This window comes from Triticum aestivum, chromosome 1B (assembly GCF_018294505.1).
Source record: "Triticum aestivum cultivar Chinese Spring chromosome 1B, IWGSC CS RefSeq v2.1, whole genome shotgun sequence".
In the NCBI taxonomy this organism is placed as follows: domain Eukaryota; kingdom Viridiplantae; phylum Streptophyta; class Magnoliopsida; order Poales; family Poaceae; genus Triticum; species Triticum aestivum.
The window spans coordinates 686672905-686692225 of NC_057795.1; the positions used below are offsets into that span (position 1 = coordinate 686672905).

At 46.7% G+C, this 19321-nt stretch overlaps 2 protein-coding genes across 2 annotated transcripts; both read right to left on the minus strand.

Annotated features, from left to right (window-relative positions):
- Positions 1-9319: 9319 nt before the first annotated feature.
- Positions 9320-10843, minus strand: LOC123101101 (CST complex subunit TEN1). The gene is made up of 4 exons (XM_044522717.1): positions 10548-10843; positions 10001-10125; positions 9766-9919; positions 9320-9681 (listed from the first exon to the last, which is right to left on the minus strand). Exons 2-4 carry the CDS (start codon positions 10102-10104, stop codon positions 9562-9564), a joined length of 378 nt encoding a protein of 125 aa, XP_044378652.1. The 5' UTR covers positions 10105-10125; positions 10548-10843; the 3' UTR covers positions 9320-9561.
- Positions 10844-15014: 4171 nt separating this feature from the next.
- Positions 15015-16809, minus strand: LOC123101114 (metacaspase-1). The gene is made up of 4 exons (XM_044522723.1): positions 16234-16809; positions 15804-16134; positions 15382-15703; positions 15015-15263 (listed from the first exon to the last, which is right to left on the minus strand). Exons 1-4 carry the CDS (start codon positions 16670-16672, stop codon positions 15204-15206), a joined length of 1152 nt encoding a protein of 383 aa, XP_044378658.1. The 5' UTR covers positions 16673-16809; the 3' UTR covers positions 15015-15203.
- Positions 16810-19321: the final 2512 nt, after the last annotated feature.

The following is a 19321-nucleotide window of genomic DNA, read 5'->3' on the forward strand; positions in this document are numbered from 1 at the left end:
TACACCGAGCACAACTACATCATCATGATCTTGCACCAGATATTCTTCATCAAGCCGAATCCCTACACCGAGCGCTGCATCCGAGCCGAGCTACATCACCTCCTGCATCAACCTACGCCGCGATCTATACCTACACCGAGCACGACTACATCATCATGATCTTGCACCACATATTCTTCATCAAGCCGAATCCCTACACCGAGCGCTGCATCCGAGCCGAGCTACATCACCTCCTGCATCAACCTACGCCGCGATCTATACCTACACCGAGCACGACTACATCATCATGATCTTGCACCAGATATTCTTCATCAAGCCGAATCCCTACACCGAGCGCTGCATCCGAGCCGAGCTACATCACCTCCTGCATCAACCTACGCCGCGATCTATACCTACACGGAGCACGACTACATCATCATGATCTTGCACCAGATATTCTTCATCAAGCCGAATCCCTACACCGAGCGCTGCATCCGAGCTGAGCTGCATCACCTCCTGCATCAACCTACGCTGCGATCTATACCTACACCGAGCACGACTACATCATCATGATCTTGCACCAGATATTCTTCATCAAGCCGAACCCCTACACCGAGCGCTGCATCCGAGCCGAGCTACATCACCTCCTGCATCAACCTACGCCGCGATCTATACCTACACCGAGCACGACTACATCATCATGGTCTTGCACCAGATATTCTTCATCAAGCCGAATCCCTACACCGAGCGCTGCATCCGAGCCGAGCTACATCACCTCCTGCATCAACCTACGCCGCGATCTATACCTACACGGAGCACGACTACATCATCATGATCTTGCACCAGATATTCTTCATCAAGCCGAATCCCTACACCGAGCGCTGCATCCGAGCTGAGCTACATCACCTCCTGCATCAACCTACGCCGCGATCTATACCTACACCGAGCACGACTACATCATCATGGTCTTGCACCAGATATTCTTCATCAAGCCGAATCCCTACACCGAGCGCTGCATCCGAGCCGAGCTACATCACCTCCCGCATCAACCTACGCCGCGATCTATACCTACACCGAGCACGACTACATCATCATGATCTTGCACCAGATATTCTTCATCAAGCCGAATCCCTACACCGAGCGCTGCATCCGAGCTGAGCTACATCACCTCCTGCATCAACCTATGCCGCGATCTATACCTACACCGAGCATGACTACATCATCATGATCTTGCACCAGATATTCTTCATCAAGCCGAATCCCTACACCGAGCGCTGCATCCAAGCCGAGCTACATCACCTCCTTCATCAACCTACGTCGCGATCTATACCTACACCGAGCACGACTACATCATCATGATCTTGCACCAGATATTCTTCATCAAGCCGAATCCCTACACCGAGCGCTGCATTCGAGCCGAGCTACATCACCTCCTGCATCAACCTACGCCGCGATCTATACCTACACCGAGCACGACTAAATCATCATAATCTTGCACCAGATATTCTTCATCAAGCCGAATCCCTACACCGAGCGCTGCATCCGAGCCGAGCTACATCACCTCCTGCATCAACCTACGCCGCGATCTATACCTACACCGAGCACGACTACATCATCATAATCTTGCACCAGATATTCTTCATCAAGCCGAATCCCTACACCGAGCGCTGCAATCCGAGCCGAGCTACATCACCTCCTGCATCAACCTACGCCGCGATCTATACCTACACCGAGCACAACTACATCATCATGATCTTGCACCAGATATTCTTCATCAAATCGAATCCCTACCACCGAGCGCTGCATCCGAGCCGAGCTACATCACCTCCTGCATCAATCAACCTACGCCGCGATCTATACCTACACCGAGCACGACTACATCATCATGATCTTGCACCAGATATTCTTCATCAAGCCGAATCCCTACACCGAGCGCTGCATCCGAGCCGAGCTACATCACCTCCTGCATCAACCTACGCCGCGATCTATACCTACACCGAGCACGACTACATCATCATGATCTTGCACCAGATATTCTTCATCAAGCCGAATCCCTACACCGAGCGCTGCATCCGAGCTGAGCTACATCACCTCCTGCACCAACCTACGCCGCGATCTATACCTACACCGAGCACGACTACATCATCATGATCTTGCACCAGATATTCTTCATCAAGCCGAATCCCTACACCGAGCGCTGCATCCGAGCCGAGCTACATCACCTCCTGCATCAACCTACGCCGCGATCTATACCTACACCGAGCACGACTACATCATCATGATCTTTCACCAGATATTCTTCATCAAGCCGAATCCCTACACCGAGCGTTGCATCCGAGCCGAGCTACATCACCTCCTGCATCAACCTACGCTGCGAGCTATACCTACACCGAGCACGACTACATCATCATGATCTTGCACCAGATATTCTTCATCAAGCCGAATCCCTACACCGAGCGCTGCATCCGAGCCGAGCTACATCACCTCCTGCATCAACCTACGCCGCGATCTATACCTACACCGAGCATGACTACATCATCATGATCTTGCACCGGATATTCTTCATCAAGCCGAATCCCTACACCGAGCGCTGCATCCGAGCCGAGCTACATCACCTCCTGCATCAACCTACGCCGCGATCTATACCTACACCGAGCACGACTACATTATCATGATCTTGCACCAGATATTCTTCATCAAGCCGAATCCCTACACCGAGCGCTGCAACCGAGCCGAGCTACATCACCTCCTGCATCAACCTACGCCGCGATCTATACCTACACCGAGCATGACTACATCATCATGATCTTGCACCAGATATTCTTCATCAAGCCGAATCCCTGGTTCGAGCTGTACGACTACACCAGGCTACGAGCCCACATACTTCTTCAGCACGGCACGGCATCGACACTTCGTCGTCACAGGGGACGCCTCGAAGCGACGCATCATCGTCAACACGCCGCTGCAACACCATCGTCGACACTACATCGCCAAGGTCTTCATCAACGTGGTCTTCACCAACATCATCGTCGACACTACATCGCCAAGGTCTTCATCAACGTGGTCTTCACCAAGATCATTGTCGACATACCGCCGCCGCCTCGTCCACAAGATGGACAACTAGTGTCCTCTGACAGATTTTTCTGCAAGACGCGACCACGACGACGGCATCGACTGCGTCATCCACGACAACACGACTGCATCGACATGGCGTCACTACAATGACGACCCCTACACGGCCACACGGTTCTGGCAAAACCGATGTGTGCTCGATGGGCTTCCTTCGGTCATGGCAAAGCCGGTGGACTCATCGCCGACGACACCCTTTGACATCCGCAAGGCGCATCGTCCACGTCAGCAGCTTCGTCATAGCGCATTTTTTTGCGCCTCCGGTTTTGTGCGGCTTCATCATCCACGACGACTACACCATCGACCATGACTACCTTGACCATGACTTCATCACCATGATCGGCTACCTCGACATCGACATTAATGGCTACGTCTACAGCAACTCATCGGCAAGAACTCCAATCAATAGCGTCCGCGTCGTCACTAGCGTCCACGTCACTCCCGCTGTGACTGCAGGAGGGAATAGAGAAGATAGGAAAGGTACTAGAAGGGGACGCAGTCACCGCCCTAGGTGCCGACCCATCAGCCACTAGAGACGCAGTTGATGATGGCGCAGCGAAGAAGACGACGGAAGCACAAGACTTTAAATTCAGTCGCCATCGTCCGCTTCACTCCTGCTACGACTGAGGGGGAATGTTAGAAGTATACTTATGTTTAGTTAGAGATTAGGAGTTAGAGATAGAATAGGTTTAAACCATGTACGAATTGACCTCTACTCCAAGTCTCTCTCCCTCACATGTACTCCTATATATACCCTACACAAGGGCAGGCCCGTCGATGAGGGGGAGCGAGGTGAGCGATCGCACAGGGCCCCCAAAATCGTGGGGCCCCCATCGAGAGAAAAAACCTTCGTACGTTGCCTCCCTTGGGTTGAAAGATCACTAAAAAACCAGGAAAGGAAACTAACGTATGTGTGTACGTGACTACGTGGTATCTTTGATTAATCTGCTAGGCTTCCAGGTCTGCTAGTGCTAGAGGCCCAAATAACATATTTATAGAAAAGAATGTTGGAGGCCCAATAGGTCGACCGGAAGATTGGATACGAATCGCTTGATTCTAGCGATTGCAGACGAACAGACATCGAACTGCCATCTAGGTCTCGCGAGCGGCGATCGGGCATTGACGAAGGCCCTGGCAGTCGTGCCGGTGCCGAGGTAGTTACCTCCGATCTAATCCCATTGCCGGTCATCTTGCTGTGTGAAGCCGCAACAGGTGTGGACCGCGGTACCGTTCGTTGTTTCAATCATGATCGAGCCATCGAGGAACACATCCAGGCCAAACTACAGAGCGTGTTTTAATCTCCAAGTGCAAGGTTCTATTTTCAATTCATTTTCTTTGTGTTTGAATGATCTATTCATCTGACGACCGTTACTATTAGAAACTAAATAGATTTTGTTTGATCAATGATCACTTTTATAATTTGTTATGTTCTGTGTTCCTGAATCTTCATCATGTCTGCTAGAATTAGGAAGCATGAATCTGGTGCTGCAAAGCGTAAGAAGAAACAAAAACTCAAAGTTGAGGCTCAATCTCTAACGGGTTCCCTTGAATCTTGATAGATATTTGGTGAAAGGGCCCCAACATAATTCTGAAAATCAAACTACAGATTTTAATGTTGATGATGGTCTTGATGATAATGCAGCAGATGTTGAGGCTCCTGATGCAGAAATTGATGATGGTAATATTGCCAATGAAGGGGGTGATGGTAATACTAGACGGATGCTCCTTTTTGGTAGGACATGAGGTCCGTTCATTGCTTTGCAATCCCTTTACCTTCTAGCATTAGTGTTGAAATATGCGTAAATAAGTTAGAAATAAAGCAGACTTGAAATTATGTAATAAAGTGAGAGTATTCTTTACACACATTAATTATTCCTTTATGTGATTTGTCAAAATTTTGGGCCACATTTTGGTTTTCGCCCGGGGCCCCGAATTTCTGGAGACGGCCCTGCACAAGGGTCAGATCAATACAACGAATATTGTAGGTTCTATATTTTCTACAAGCATCCCATAGGTAACGCTTGAACATGTACTCGAGTGTCAGGCCTACATTCTTTTCTATGATAGCGTCAAATAGCCAAAGGCCAAGTCAGTTCCAGAAGAACATCCACCAACTGACCACTGACAAAGAGAAAGATGGACAGGGGTGGAAGATGGATGACAAGAGAAAACATTTGTATATTATTTTGGTGGTTTCATTCAGTCAGCAATGTTGATTTTCGCTATTCAATTTGGTTGTAATAAAGAAACAATTTCATCCATTTACACACTGTATCCATATTTATTATTTCAGTGTTTCCCTCAACCAAAATTGCAATCGAAATTCAGATTTGTATTGTCTTTTTTGAGAGGCATTATTCAGAATTTTTAACTTACTTGTATGTGCTTCCTGAGATGAAGTGGCCTTCACTGGCAAACTGTTTCAATGTTTACCGTTTTTCTCGCCTGCAGCTGCAAACAAAGCAAAACAAAACCATCTACAGTCTAGTCCCACGTGGTTGGTGAAATCTAAGTCCCGTACAAGCTCTTCTCTTTTTTTGCGAAAAAAAAAGACCTACAACGTTTGTTAGATGTAACTCCAGATTCAGATTCTATATTGTCTTCTCGGAGAAGCATATTTCAGATTATATCTTCTGTTCTGAGCTCAGCTGAGTTGTGCCCCCCCCCCCACACACACACACACACAAAAAAAAGAAAGAGTTCGCATTTAACTCCGTACAAACATATGAAGATGAAAAGGTTGATTTCATACAAGACGAACACTCCAATTACATTTTTTAAAACATTCTCTTCTCTTTGTTTTAGAGATTTTTTTTATGGTACATCATAGTACCGGATTTAATGAGTAGTATTAATTTGATCCAACGGTTGATATTATTCATTTCAGATTTGCCTCAAGGACAGCTTCGTAAATTCGACCATACCAATGTTTCGATCTGGTTTCGCTAGTTAGGACTTCTCGTGTTTAGAAGTCACGAGTGCCCAGATTCAGTGCCTATGATCAATTGAGGAATAAATAAAGAAAGATAATCGATCGTGGCCGTGCACACTACCAGCCTTGCTCCTCATCCTCACATCCTCGCGACTGACTCCAATCTCCAATGGCGCTCTCGCTCGTGATGAGAGCTGCAGCACGTCCTCACGCCTTGTTGCGTCGTTGCGTTGCTGCGTGGTAGGTGGATGAGGAGGATAACGCCGCCAACCACTGCTCGTCTCCATTTCCAACACAAACAACGAAAAAACTTGGAATCCATGCAAACCATCAACCACGATCACCCTCACACTTGTAATATCAGCTAGCGCAGAACACACATTGCCCGGCCTCATTCTGAGGCAGAGGCCCGGGGCTATCCTCCTTTTCAAAAAAGACACCTGAATGCCATAAAATTTGGCTCTCATGCTTCAGGGTCAATTTCAAATATAAGCCTCAACGAGCTAGCGCGGTATCAATTGTGACGAAGTGATAGATAATGGAAGAAGACACGACGAACGTATTTAGATCATCAGGAGGGTACCACCCCCATCCACCCCCCCAGCCCCCCCCCCCCCCCCCCCCCCCCCGGGCTCCATTCTTATAAATGAAACCAGAGTAACACTCACAGTATCATGCAGACAATGTTCCAACACTTAAAAGAGGAAAACATGATTTTTAAACTTGGAGTTCAAAGCGCCTTGTCCAGCATGTGTATCCCAGGTCAACTTGGAGTTCAGCGCCTGGTTGAAAACACCTTCAGTGTTCTAGCCAGCACGCGTCACCCCACTGTGATCCGCAAAGGTGTCTTGAGGATGTAAGAGACTTTCCCACAGAAAGCCTCCACTTTCACCAGATGGTCCCCCTTGTGGAGGATTACCCATCTCCTCATAGCACTCAGGATTTGCCTCCAAACCTATTTAATATCCATCCAAAGTACATTATTAAAAACTAGAGAATTCCTACTCTTCCAAATGCCCCAGAGCACACAAGAGCAAATAGAATTGAGAGCACTACATTTTTTGTTCACTAGCCAATATGTGGCAATAGAAATCTAATCAAATCCTAAGTCATGTTCAAGGATCTCAGATACTAAAAGCCAGATTTGCCTAGCAACCACACAATCAAAGAAGAGATGATGGATGTTTTTAGTTTCATTGCAGAAAACACATTCAGGGGGTTTAGTGATCCCCCTCTTTGCTAGGTTATCTTTGGTCATTAGCTTGTTATGGGATAGCAACCAGAGGAATACTTGAACCCTAGGGGGAGTGACAATGGACAAAATATATAGAAGGGATAAACACAGGTTGCACTCCTCTAAAGTTAATGATACTGTAGAGAGAACCTGCAATGTATTCTCCTTTGCTCTCATATTGCCAGATCAGGGAGTCACAAATCCCTAGAGAGATGGATGCCCATGGTGATCTCTTCAAGTTCAAACCAGGACTCCATAGTAGGGGGAAATTCTCCTGAAAATTAGCTTAATGTTCTGTCCATCCCAAAAATATTAGCCACAGTGGCACACTGTTGGTTGCATATGGTATATAATGGCCATAATTGGACAGATAGGGGAGGTGTGCCAAACCAAATGTCTTCCCAGAATCTGATTTTTGTACCATCTCCCACTACCCATCTAAAACCAAATTTCAGGGCTTTGGCAGCCCACATAACACCCTGCTAGAACCTGGAGGTGTGTTGTGCCTTGCTAGCAAAGATGTTGGGGGAGCTCTTGACATATTTCTTATCAATTATGTTTTTCCAAAGCTTCCCATCATCTTTAATATATCTATTCACCCAATTTCCTAGTAAACATAGGTTAACATCTTTGATGTTGTGAATTCCTAAGCCATCATGCTCTTTTTTCATGCAAACTAAATGCCAATTTGCAAGGTGGAGTTTTCTATTGCCTTCAAAGTCACTCCATAGACAGTGAGTTAATTGGCTGTTTATTAAATCTAAAGCCCAGTTGGGGAATTTGAAAAAGGAAAGCAGGTACACTGGGATACTGGATAGGCAAGCTTTAATTAAAGTTAGCTTAGCAGCATATGAAAAAAGTTTCCCTCTCCAGCCTGCAATCATTTTGAGGATTTTATCTATTAGAGGTTGTAGGTCCTCTCTTCTCAACTTGTCATAGTGTAAGGGGATCCCTAAATACTTAATAGGTAATGCACCCACAGTGCAACCCATGATGTCAACAATATTACTAATCTCTTCTTTAGTGGTCCCAATAGGGATTAATTCACTCTTGGCCTAATTAATCTTCATACCAGAAACTCTCTCAAAGCAAGATAAAATCCTTTTCAGGTTAGAGGCTTTTTGCTCATCCCTGTCCAAAAACAGGATGGTGTCATCTGCGTATTGCAAACAGATGACACCTCCAGGGATAAGTTCAGCACATAAACCCCTAATCATATCATGAGAAGATGCTTTGATGAGCATCCTAGTCAGCACATCTACTAGTAAATTGAATAAAAGGGGGGACATGGGATCTCCCTGTCTTAGTCCTTTACTGGTTGTAAAGAACTTCCCTTCTACACCATTAATCTTCACCCCCACCGATTTCACCCAGAGTGGGCCAAAACCTCTTTTCCCCAAAAGGTCTATGATAAGGCCAAGGTCAACTTTGTCAAAAGCTTTCTCATAGTCCAATTTCAACACCAGACCTGGACACGACGTACATATATATAATTGTATATACATGAACGTTGGACTCAAACGAAGGAGCAGTGTCTATTCGAAAAAAAACGAAGGAGCAGTGTCTTGAAGGGCGGCACGGCCGAGGGAGCTGTGTGTTCTTCGGCTCCTCGTCGACCCATGCTCCCACTGACGCCCTGCCAGCATTCCAACCCAACCCGTGGTGGGCCCCCACCACCATCCCCCACTCCGCCGGCAGCCTTTTTTTTTGAAAAGAAGGATTCTCCACCGGCAGCCTGAACCTGAACGACAGCTCCGGCGACCTCTCTCCCTCTCTTTCTGCAGGATCTACAATAATGAACTAGCCAAACTGCCCCTTACGCCTGAATATACTACAAGGGTTTTGTGGTAGTATTTGTCATATCTATGCCGTTGGATCCCAGAAATAAACGGTCCAAAATTATATGATGTACTCTTGTTTTATATGTACAGGGTGACTGATCAGAAGTTTAATTGGCCACCATGGTAGGATATCACCCAGCAGCTACATCTGTCAAACAACACATCTGCTGCAAGGAAGTACCCTTGCCAGCCCACAAAACAGTGTGAAACAGATATATGTAGACTCTCAGATAATAAGAGCTCCAGGAGTTGTGTAGCATAAAAAGGCTAGGAGAATAATCAGTGCTCATAAAATTCAGTTAACAACTACTTGTTCTACTTTGCAGGTTTGCACCCATCTAAGAAACTGAAGCGCGTGATCATCACGAGTAAGGTGATTATGTCCCCCTGAACTCCATACTACAGAGGAACTGAACTAAGGCCATGAGCCAGTCCACAGCTTAGGATCACACCCTACTGGAGCTCAACAGTTTGGCTTCATGCTGCCGCCGGATGATCAAAGACTGCTGGTAAAGGTTCAGGTCAAGACCATCGACGTTCCTGCCCACACGTGCTTGCAAAATCACCTGCAGGATGTAAGCAACAAATTTGATGCAGCATTGATAGACTGATATTAGACTGCCAAAAGCTGGAGAAGGACAGAGAATTACGTCGTCGTTTGGCCGAATCAGGAGCTCGCCGATGAACTGGAAAGCAGAACCGCTGCGAAAACTTATGTCCCTCAGGTGTTGGGTGTCGATCCTCAACCTTGCGCTGCCGTCCTGAATAACGGCGACCGCAGAGTCGACGTCATATGACTGGAGGCTAGAGAATAGCAAACCAAGAAGGTTAGCAAGGCTAAAAGTTGCAGTTTTGAGGAGAAAGCAAAATAATAGGCAGACATACATTCCTGTTACCCGGAGGGACGCCCCTTGCTTGAACATCTCCGAGGAGGGCGCTAGCTCTTGCAGAGTGACAGGCACACCTGGTTTCAGAGTGGAAGTTGCCATCTACTCCTAGCACACGGGGAACTGATGAAAGGCAAAATGAGTGGGTTATGTCTGGTCTCCGGTGACATTCTTTGCAATCAAGAAAAGTACTGATACTATTTCGACATTACCAGATTATACACTGGTAGTTAATACAACTATGGCACTGATACTGTTTGATTGTATCAACATTTATCCTGCTGCTCAACATTATACCTGTTCAGATACATGAGACTGCAATATGGATACTACTGCTGCATACTGATCTAGTAGCATTGTAATCTCAATTACGGGGAAAGAGGCAAAATGTATCAGCTCCCAAAAAGGGCTTCAAATCAGACATGCAAGTCCAATCCCATTCCCATACAGTGCATACAGTGACTCCAACATTCTGGCATGAGATCTAATCTGAAACTTGACTCGATCCTTATTTTTGCACCTGACAGAAACCGCTAAGAACGTACCTAATGCGCACGGGCTGCCTGATGAAATCCACGGCCCTGCCAAAGATTGCCTCTGTGCTGACCTACTCCTTCCCCCTCCTGCTCTGCTCCTCCACCGCGCGTCGCCGGCGAGGCGGCCTCGCCAATGCGCGCAAACAGTCCGGCCGCTCGAGGCACGAGGATCGGGTCGGAGACGCGAAGATCGCCTGGGGGAGGATGGGTGGAAGGACGGCGGCGGGGGAGAGATTCCGGCGAACGGCGGCGGATGGAAACGGGAGGAGACGAGGAGCACCTGTACTGGTACCTTTTTTTTCTTCTTTTTGTTATACTGGTACTGGCACTGGAAAAGCGAAAATCTCTATATGACGCTAACGGCGTCAAATTGCCAGGGAAACGCACAGGCCCAGTCATCCTCTGGTGACCGACCGACCACTACTGTCCAGCCACCACTACTACAAAATAAATTTGCCTAAAAAACCAAAATAAATTAAAAAAACATCACTACTTGAATAAATTATTAAAAAACATCACTACTTGGATAAAGAATGTTGTTTATCTAAACAAAAAAAAGCATCCTTTATAACCCAATAAAGAGCGTTGTTTGTCATATGGACTATTTTGTTTTCTCAGGCCGGTTTCTATAGGTTTTCTTGGTCAGTTTCTATCCAAGAAAACATCTATTGGGTTTCCTTTACAGATTTAATTTTTTAAAATCTTGGTAAATGATTTTTTAATTGCTATGGATGTTTTGGATATAATTTTAAAAAGTATGTGAATTTAATAAATTTTCATTAATTTTAGAAAATGTTCTCGAAATGTATAGAATGTTCTTGAATTTGATCTTTCTTAAAATGTAAACATACTTTTGAAATGTGAGCATTCTTGAAAAAAACAATTTTTGAATGTTTCATAAAAGGTCTGGACATATTTTAAAAATCTTAAACACTTTTTAAGACATGAACATTTTTAAAAATTCTGGTATTTTTTAAACATTTTTTAAGACATGCCTCACCATCGCATTGCGTGGAGACCTGAGAAGTGGCAGAGGTGGAAGGCGCCTCTGGTTTGTACTCCTAGTTACATAGTGCCCTTTCTACTCACACTTGTGGCAAGTCACATCTGAGAAAGGACGAGAGCGAGGAGGATCTCCTGCCCCCGAGCCTGAGGCCTCTCCTAATAAGTTGGGTTGGGAGGTAACACTTAACGGTATTCTAAGATCCGGAAAATGTGGTCACTAACAACACTTGAGCTAGTTGTTAGAGGCGAGACTACAAACCTTTTATTTAGCGTTTATCAATCCACACGTGCATATGAGTTTTCCACTGAATAGCATATTTCAGGATCATAGCAATTATAGAATAGAATATAAACTATTAACAAAGAATATGAAAATATAATAATACAAAAATTATTGCCTCTAGGGCATATTTCCAAGAGTTAAGTCGTTCCTTGTATCTGACATGGCCGGTACCAGGGAGTAAAGACCAAGACCGCGGAAGCAACAAAGAGGTCCCGCCACGGCGCAACAGTTGCAACAGAGATGTCCTGCGGCACCGCAGAGGCCTCAAACGAGCTCTCGCGGGCAGACCAGGGTTCTCACAAGCGCACTCATCGAGTCGGCAAAGTCAATGAGCTAGCGGTGCTAAAGTCCTTAGCCAGGGACGACAACATTATTGCTGAGCTAATTAAGCAGCAGGAGCTGATCGCCGCATTGGTGAACCTGCTGGAGGTTAGTGATGCCTTGGTTGAGAAGGTGACCGGCCTCATCGTGCAACTCATGGGTGACAAGGCGAAGTTTCGCAACGAGCTCGACAAGGAGGAGGCCACGGGCTAGAAGAAGTTGAATGAGAAGAGTAGTGCCTCGGGGATGAAGCTGAAAGCTGTCGCTGAGGAATTTATGGATGATTAAAGAACCTCTACATCGAGCACGAGCTGCTGTTGGAGGAATCCATTGCTGCTATGAAGCAAAGTGATGAGGATGTGAAGAAGTAGAGAGTAGCGATGGAGGGACTCCGCACCCAGTGACCCATCAAGAAGTAGAGAGTAGCGAGTCAGATCGTTGTCTGCGTCTTCCTTCTTCTCTTAACCCTGTGTCTTTCGGTCGCTGCCGCATGCGACATTTTAAATTATCCTGAATATGTAAGACAATCATTACCCATTACCATTGTAAATTTGTCATCGTATTATTTTATTCGTAGGTACATGTATACGAGTCGAAAACAGGCTAAAAGTCACGTTCTCAGCGAGCACGTACAAGACAATGCTAACGTTAGCGGGCATGGGATCTTAAGCAAACTACATCCGTCTAGATGCATTAACCGCATGTTAAACAGCAGCTCGACCGCCATTAATGGAGAACCTAGGAGAGAAGCGCGCGGCGGGTGGAGGTGAAAGGGCTCGCTTCCTCGTGAACCTGTCTAGCGGACTGCTCGCACGTGTTCCGTCGAGCCTGCGTGGTGGACAACTCGCATGTGTGTCGTCGAGCTTGCGCGGCGGACTGCTCACACGCATCCTGTCGAGCTTGCGCGACGGACTTCTCTCACTCATCCCGTCTAATCAAACAATTGCACACACGACACCTACTATTGTCAAATTTATGATCAAATTTTGGCACAAAATACAAAGAGGACCAGTAAACCAGGACGGAGGCAGTACTCCCCAATAAAAAGTGGGACGCGTAGCGCGCGTAAATGGGTACGTAGTGCAACGCCCATGGTTCAAACAATACAACAGTTTGCGATAATAACGTGTCAAATATTTGTTCCAAAATACCCATGTTGGCCATTAATATGTGCACCTGGTCTTAAATTGGACAAAAAAATTTATCACGACATATATGTGATATGTCATGACACGATGTCAAGTTTCATGAATTTCAGACGAGTTTTGAATTTATGGGGACTTAAAGTCATATTTTTCAGTGTTTGAGGCTGAGCCAGGACTCCGATATGTTTGTAATTCATTATTATTTCTTATGGACCTGAACATGCAGCCAAACTTGCAAGTGCGTGGTTCTTTGTACATGCAGTAATGGTTTCCATTTAAATCTTGCTAACCATTGGAAGGTGATACATTATCCTGCCCTTTAGTCCAAGTAAGTGGACGGTTTAGAATCGTCTGGAACCACTCAAAATTTCTCTTCAATTACACAACGGATGCAGGATGAGCTTAACTACTAAACGGAGAGATCACAAGTGACATCCTTAAGAACAGTGCCAATCAGAACCATGGTTATGGTTCCATAATTACAAGATAAACGGTTTCCTGTAGATGTCGAATGCTTCGGACGCGCACAGGTAATGCATGGGTTAGAAAGGCGTCTCTGTTTTGGTAATTACAACGGAAAAAAATGCAGATTTGATGACATACAGGAAGGTGGATTTGATTTTATTAGAAATAGGCAGTGGGAGGTTTCATGTTGCGGTTCTTTGGTGCTCGCCGCTGGTCCAAGTACATTTTCTTCGGCGTTATGTACGCCGTCGATGGAGAGTCAAAGGCGATGGCTTTGTCGGGATCAATCAAGTCCCGTCACCCACTGGCCATCTCCTTTTAGGCATTCAAAGGTGGTTGGTGCGTCGACAAGGGAGATCCGGGTTCAGCTGTTGCTCTTCGAGGTGACGACGTCGTCGGTAGAGACGCAGCTTAGATGTTTTTGCTTAGGGCAGGCTCCATGCGTTATGTTGTAACGTGGGCGGGGGTTAATCTTTGGATTAGTCCGGTGTGTGCTACTCTTGTTGTTCGCAACAAGAAGTAGAGTCTTGTAATTGTCTTCTGCCTTCTATAAAAATATGGTACGCCGTGGTGTACTCTCGAAAAAAAATATGCAGTGGGTAACAGTATCATTGCTGAACTTTCTGGTGGATTCTTAACCGAATTTTGGACACTAAATGTTGGAGAGTTGCTGTGCCGAATGTTAGACAGTGACTTAACTGTGGACACTTTTTGACAGAAGTTAATCTTATCACATTAGTATTTCTCTTTAATAGTTGATAAGTGCCCATGTGTTGGTGCACTGTGTGTGAGGGGATGGCATGTACTCCCTCCGTTCCAAAATAGATGACTTATCTTTGTACTAAAGTTAGTACAAAATTGAGTCATCTATTTTGAAACGGAGGGAGTATGTGTTACTGTCGGCCGTCCTTGCGTCTGCTAACCTCAGCTCTAGGGACTCGCCACCGCCGTCCAGCCCTGGGGCTCGCCGCCATCCAGCTTGCGCACTGCGACCGCCGCGGTCAAAAGGGGAACGACGGTTAGTCATTTGGGGGGCCGGATCGTTTTACTGTTGTGTCCGACCAGCTTAGGGCTTTCTTTGTGAAAAAGTAAAAAAGAAAGGGGTTTTCCGCCAAATTTCACGGACCCGCGTGGCTGCACACCTTTATACGCTGGCACGCTCGCTGACAATGTGTCCCACAGAGACGTTGGCATCCTAGTCAGGAGTGCGGACCAATGAAAACGTGATTTGAACTGTATTTGCACCAAAGAGCAAGTTTTAGCACCAGTTTGATGTATTCTTCAAATTCATGCATCAAAGTGAACATTGATGGCACGTTCAGACACTACTGGTATAATTACCTCATTACAGAACGGATGCAGGATGAGCTTGACTACTAAATGGAGAGATCACAAGTGACACGCCTAAGATCAGTGCCAATCAGAACCACGGTTATGGTTCCATAATTACAAGATAAACGGCTTCCTGTAGATGTCGAATGCTTCGGACGCGCACAGCTGAGGCTCCTGCAAAATTGATTGATGGAAGTTGAGGATGAATGAATGCTTGCGATTTGAACTAGTTAACCTTAGTTAGTCGCAACAGTAATACTAATAAGAGTAGCTAATTGATGGACAGGATTACCTGTGCGCTGCTGAAGGTGATGACCCGGCGGAAAAAGGAGCCGATGGGCCCAGGGATGCCGGAGTCACCGCCGTTGTCGCGGATGGTGGCCCGCATGGCGCTGAGCAGGCGACCGTAGGTGGTGCCCGGCTCAGACTCCACCGCCTTGATGAAGCTGTACGTCATGGCACCGGTGGAGGTGGAGCCCAAGAACGCCTTCCTGTCTGACTCTGCCGAGGTCTGGCTGTCCCCGCAGCCGCTGAAGGAGATCGCCAGGCCGCCGCTGGTGCCCTTCTGCGCGTCCGGTTGACGGTTGTGGTTCTCCCATTGCCAGTACCCAGTTCTTGATTCCACAGAGGAGAAAATTATTTTTCACCAAGGCAAAGCTACCGTCCGTGTACTGGAAATTAACTGGGAGTAGATTAGATGGTGTACATACGCACCTGGATATGCGACAGAGGTAGGGGAGGTCGAGGATGGTGCCGCTGTGACAGGTATCGATGATGGCGTGGAGCTTGACGCCTGCGCCGAGGGGCCGGACGATGGTCTCGTTGATCTCGTCGTCAAGGATCACGCCGCGGTCCTCGAAGTCCTGAGGGCAGAGCGCCTCGTCGTAGCCGTCCACCTCGTCGCCGTTGTTGTCCAGCTTCTGGACGCCGTGGCCGGAGAAGTGGAACACCAGGGAGTCGCCGGAGGTGCAGCCCTCCACCAGCCACCGCATCGCCAGCCGGATGTTGTCCTTGGTCGGCCAACGGCACGGGTCCTTCTCCTCCTCTGTCCATGGGATCATGGGATCGGGTGGATGCTCACTTTACGTACGTACGTGTTCAACTTTGACGAAAATAATTGGTTTCTTGTTTGCTTAATGCTTACGCGTGAGGGCGAGGATGGAGTCGTCGGGGAAGCTGAACCTCTGGCGGAGCAAGTAGGCCATGCAGTTGACGTCGTTGACGGTGCCTTTGAGCTCGTACTTGGTGAAGCTGTAGCTGATGCCGACTAGGAGCGCCCGCTTCTTGCCGCGGGTGCGCGGGTAGCTGGCCGGCAGGCTGTACGGGTCGCCGGCACGCATCGACCCGGACGACGCGGGCGGCGGCGGTGGCGGCTGCGACGGAGACCCGAAGAGCAGGCCCTTGATGAAGCCCACGGCCTGGTGCAGGCCGCCGTTCTGCTGCGGCCGGCGCTCCACGCGCGTCGTGGTGTGGCAGAGCGCGCACCGGACGGAGCGCGCGCCCGGCGGCGCGGAGATGGACGCGCCGCAGCGGCTGCACCATGTTGTCCGCGCCTGCAGCCTTGAGCTCGCCATGAATGACATACGTGAGTAGCTAGCTAGCTAGACAGGCGGCATCAAGTGAAGAAGGTGGTATGAAGGTGTTTCTGCGTAGGAGCATTCGATGTGGATTCGAGCAGTGGACCCTGTTGCGGTGTGGTGCGTTGTGGGTGGCCATCCTATGGCAAGGTGATGGTACTGATGCTGCCTTTCGGTTCGTCCATATGCATGGCTGCTTTATTCCGACGAGCATTCGATGCTTCATAGCGACGTGCGGGTAAGAAGGAATCGTATTTCATACTAGGGGTAGCGCGTGCTTTGCCGTGCAGGTTCGTTAGTTGGTGGGTCTGTTTATGACACATTTAAATGTGACATAGTTACGTCACATTTAAACTGATATTCATTCCATAACTGGTTTACTTTTTTTGTCCTAGTTTTTTTTCCTTATTGCTGTATTATATATTTGTGAGATGTGACATTCTTAAAAAACATCTAGCTGTGATTTAGACAAACGGTTAGTTGTATATAATTAATTTCATTTTTTCCTCATTGGTTATTATAGCAGCTCATAATTCCACGCATACAACTAATCCGTGCATACGACGGAGTCGGTCAAGCAAACGCGGACCCAAGGGCCGTATTAGCAAAAATGGTACATATACAACCCATTTTAGTGCACTGAAGCATGTGTTTGTATTTTAAATTTAAATTATGCACATTAAATGCCTAATAACTCAATTAGTGTATAAAAAAGGTCAAACAAATCCTGAATAATTCCATATTTCAGCACAACACTCCCTTTCATCTATGTTGCCTGTAGGAAAAAATATCCAAATCAAGAAGAGGTAGTGAATTCGTTTCGCCTACAAGGGTGCTATGTTCCCTATCACAACCGCGGGACTTTGTGGGAAAACTCCAGTTTTTAAGAGACTTGTACAAAAACTTGCCTCAAATTGGACAACAAAATTACCACGACATATATGTTTTTTACCATGGCATACGTTTCATGAATTTCAAGTGAGTTTTAAATTTACGGGGATCTAAAACCAAGATTCTCAATGTTTGAGGATGAGCCAGGACACCGATATGTTCTTACATGTGATCAAAACACGCACTCAAGGACACATATATGATTTTTCAACCCATTTTGGTGCACTGGAGCATGTGCTTGCATTCCAAATTTAAATTATGCACATTAAATGCCTAGAAAACTTAATTAGTATATAAAAAATAAAACGAGCCCTGAATAATTCCATATTTCAGCACAACACTCATATTGGTCTATGTTGCCTATAAAAAAAATCCAAGGCGAGAAGAGGTAACGGATGTCATTTTGCCCACAAAGTTGACACGTTCCCTACCGAAACGACGAGACTTCTTGTGGGAAGCTCCAGTTTGTAAGAGACTTGTACCAAAACTTGCCCCAAATTGGACAAAAACTTTACGACGGCATATATGTGCCATGTCATGACATGATATCAAGTTTCATGAATTTTAGATGAGCTTTGGATTTACGATGATTTAAAAATTAAGATTCTCAATGTTTGAGGCTAAGGCAGGACGCTGAGATGTTTGTAATTCATTCACATTTCTTGCATGGGACTTAAACATGCACACAAGGACATATATATGATTTTTCAACCCACTTTGGTGTACTGGAGCATGTGCTTGTAGTTCAAATTTGAATTATGCACATTAAATGCCTAGAAAACTCAATTATAGTTTATAAAAAAAGCCAAGAAAACTCTGAATAATTCAAAGACATTCTGGTTAACTGTTTGGCACCCATGGGTGAGCATTGTGCACACGCGTCGTGCGAGCTCACGCTTCCTTCTTCCCTATGTTTTCTATATTAATGGTGTTATATATCGAAACACGTCACCATTTCCCACCAGTCCCCCAATCAGTTTCCCACCACTTCTCCTTTTTTTAGAAGAACCCGCCACTCCTCCCTTTTTTAGAAGAACCCGCCACTCCTCCCATCGGTTTCCCGCTGCCAGCGTTAATGGCCATAGAAGGCTAGGCAGCAACACATCATCTGTACCGCAGTATACCATTCCAAGCATGCCATTCCGGTGAAGCGCCACCCTCCTCATCAACCTCATCGACGAGGAGAATGAGCCGGAGCAGGAAGGAGAGCAAGAACGGTCGTGCGCCACCGAGCAAAAGCGGCAGCGCTCCACCGAGCATGAGCGGTATCATCACGCCCTAGTGCTTAAGCAGGCCAATGTCTACACATGTGTTCGTCGCCGCCCATGGAGCGGAGCGGAGCAAGTGGCAAAGCGCTGTCGCGCAAGAGTAGAAGAATGCCGCCGCACATAAGGTACGGTGCACAACACTATTTGAGCGGAGCCGTGTTAGCACCATGTTGACTCAACCACTCGAGATTGCATATAGTTTATAAGAGCACAAACATGTGTGTTAGTAGGGAGTAGGTACCACACGGTGACCATCGGGAAACGCCTTAAACGCGAGGAGGCAACACTTATCAGCAAGGTGCAACTTCCCATCCGCTAGCTGAGTTGAATAGAACACACAGGTTAAGCGTGTTGGGGCTGGGGCAGTCTAATGATGGGTGTCCGGGTGGAAAGTTGCTATACCTCAAGCTTCATTTAAGCCATATGATATGGTCATTACAGACATTTAGCATAGTGACTTGCCATGTCGATTAAATAAAGCTTGAAATCATTGTTT

What these genes read in the sequence shown, in the direction of transcription:
- LOC123101101 (XM_044522717.1), bottom strand. Translation starts at nt 10,104, where the DNA reads ATGGCAACTTCCACTCTGAAACCAGGTGTGCCTGTCACTCTGCAAGAG. An exon ending in TCCCTCCGGGTAACAGGAAT is followed by an intron (nt 9,920 to 10,000) that starts GTATGTCTGCCT and finishes GCTATTCTCTAG; the next exon opens with CCTCCAGTCATATGACGTCG. An exon ending in TGATTCGGCCAAACGACGAC is followed by an intron (nt 9,682 to 9,765) that starts GTAATTCTCTGT and finishes TACATCCTGCAG; the next exon opens with GTGATTTTGCAAGCACGTGT.
- LOC123101114 (XM_044522723.1), bottom strand. Translation starts at nt 16,672, where the DNA reads ATGTCATTCATGGCGAGCTCAAGGCTGCAGGCGCGGACAACATGGTGC. An exon ending in TACCTCTGTCGCATATCCAG is followed by an intron (nt 15,704 to 15,803) that starts GTGCGTATGTAC and finishes TGTGGAATCAAG; the next exon opens with AACTGGGTACTGGCAATGGG. An exon ending in TCACCTTCAGCAGCGCACAG is followed by an intron (nt 15,264 to 15,381) that starts GTAATCCTGTCC and finishes TCAATTTTGCAG; the next exon opens with GAGCCTCAGCTGTGCGCGTC.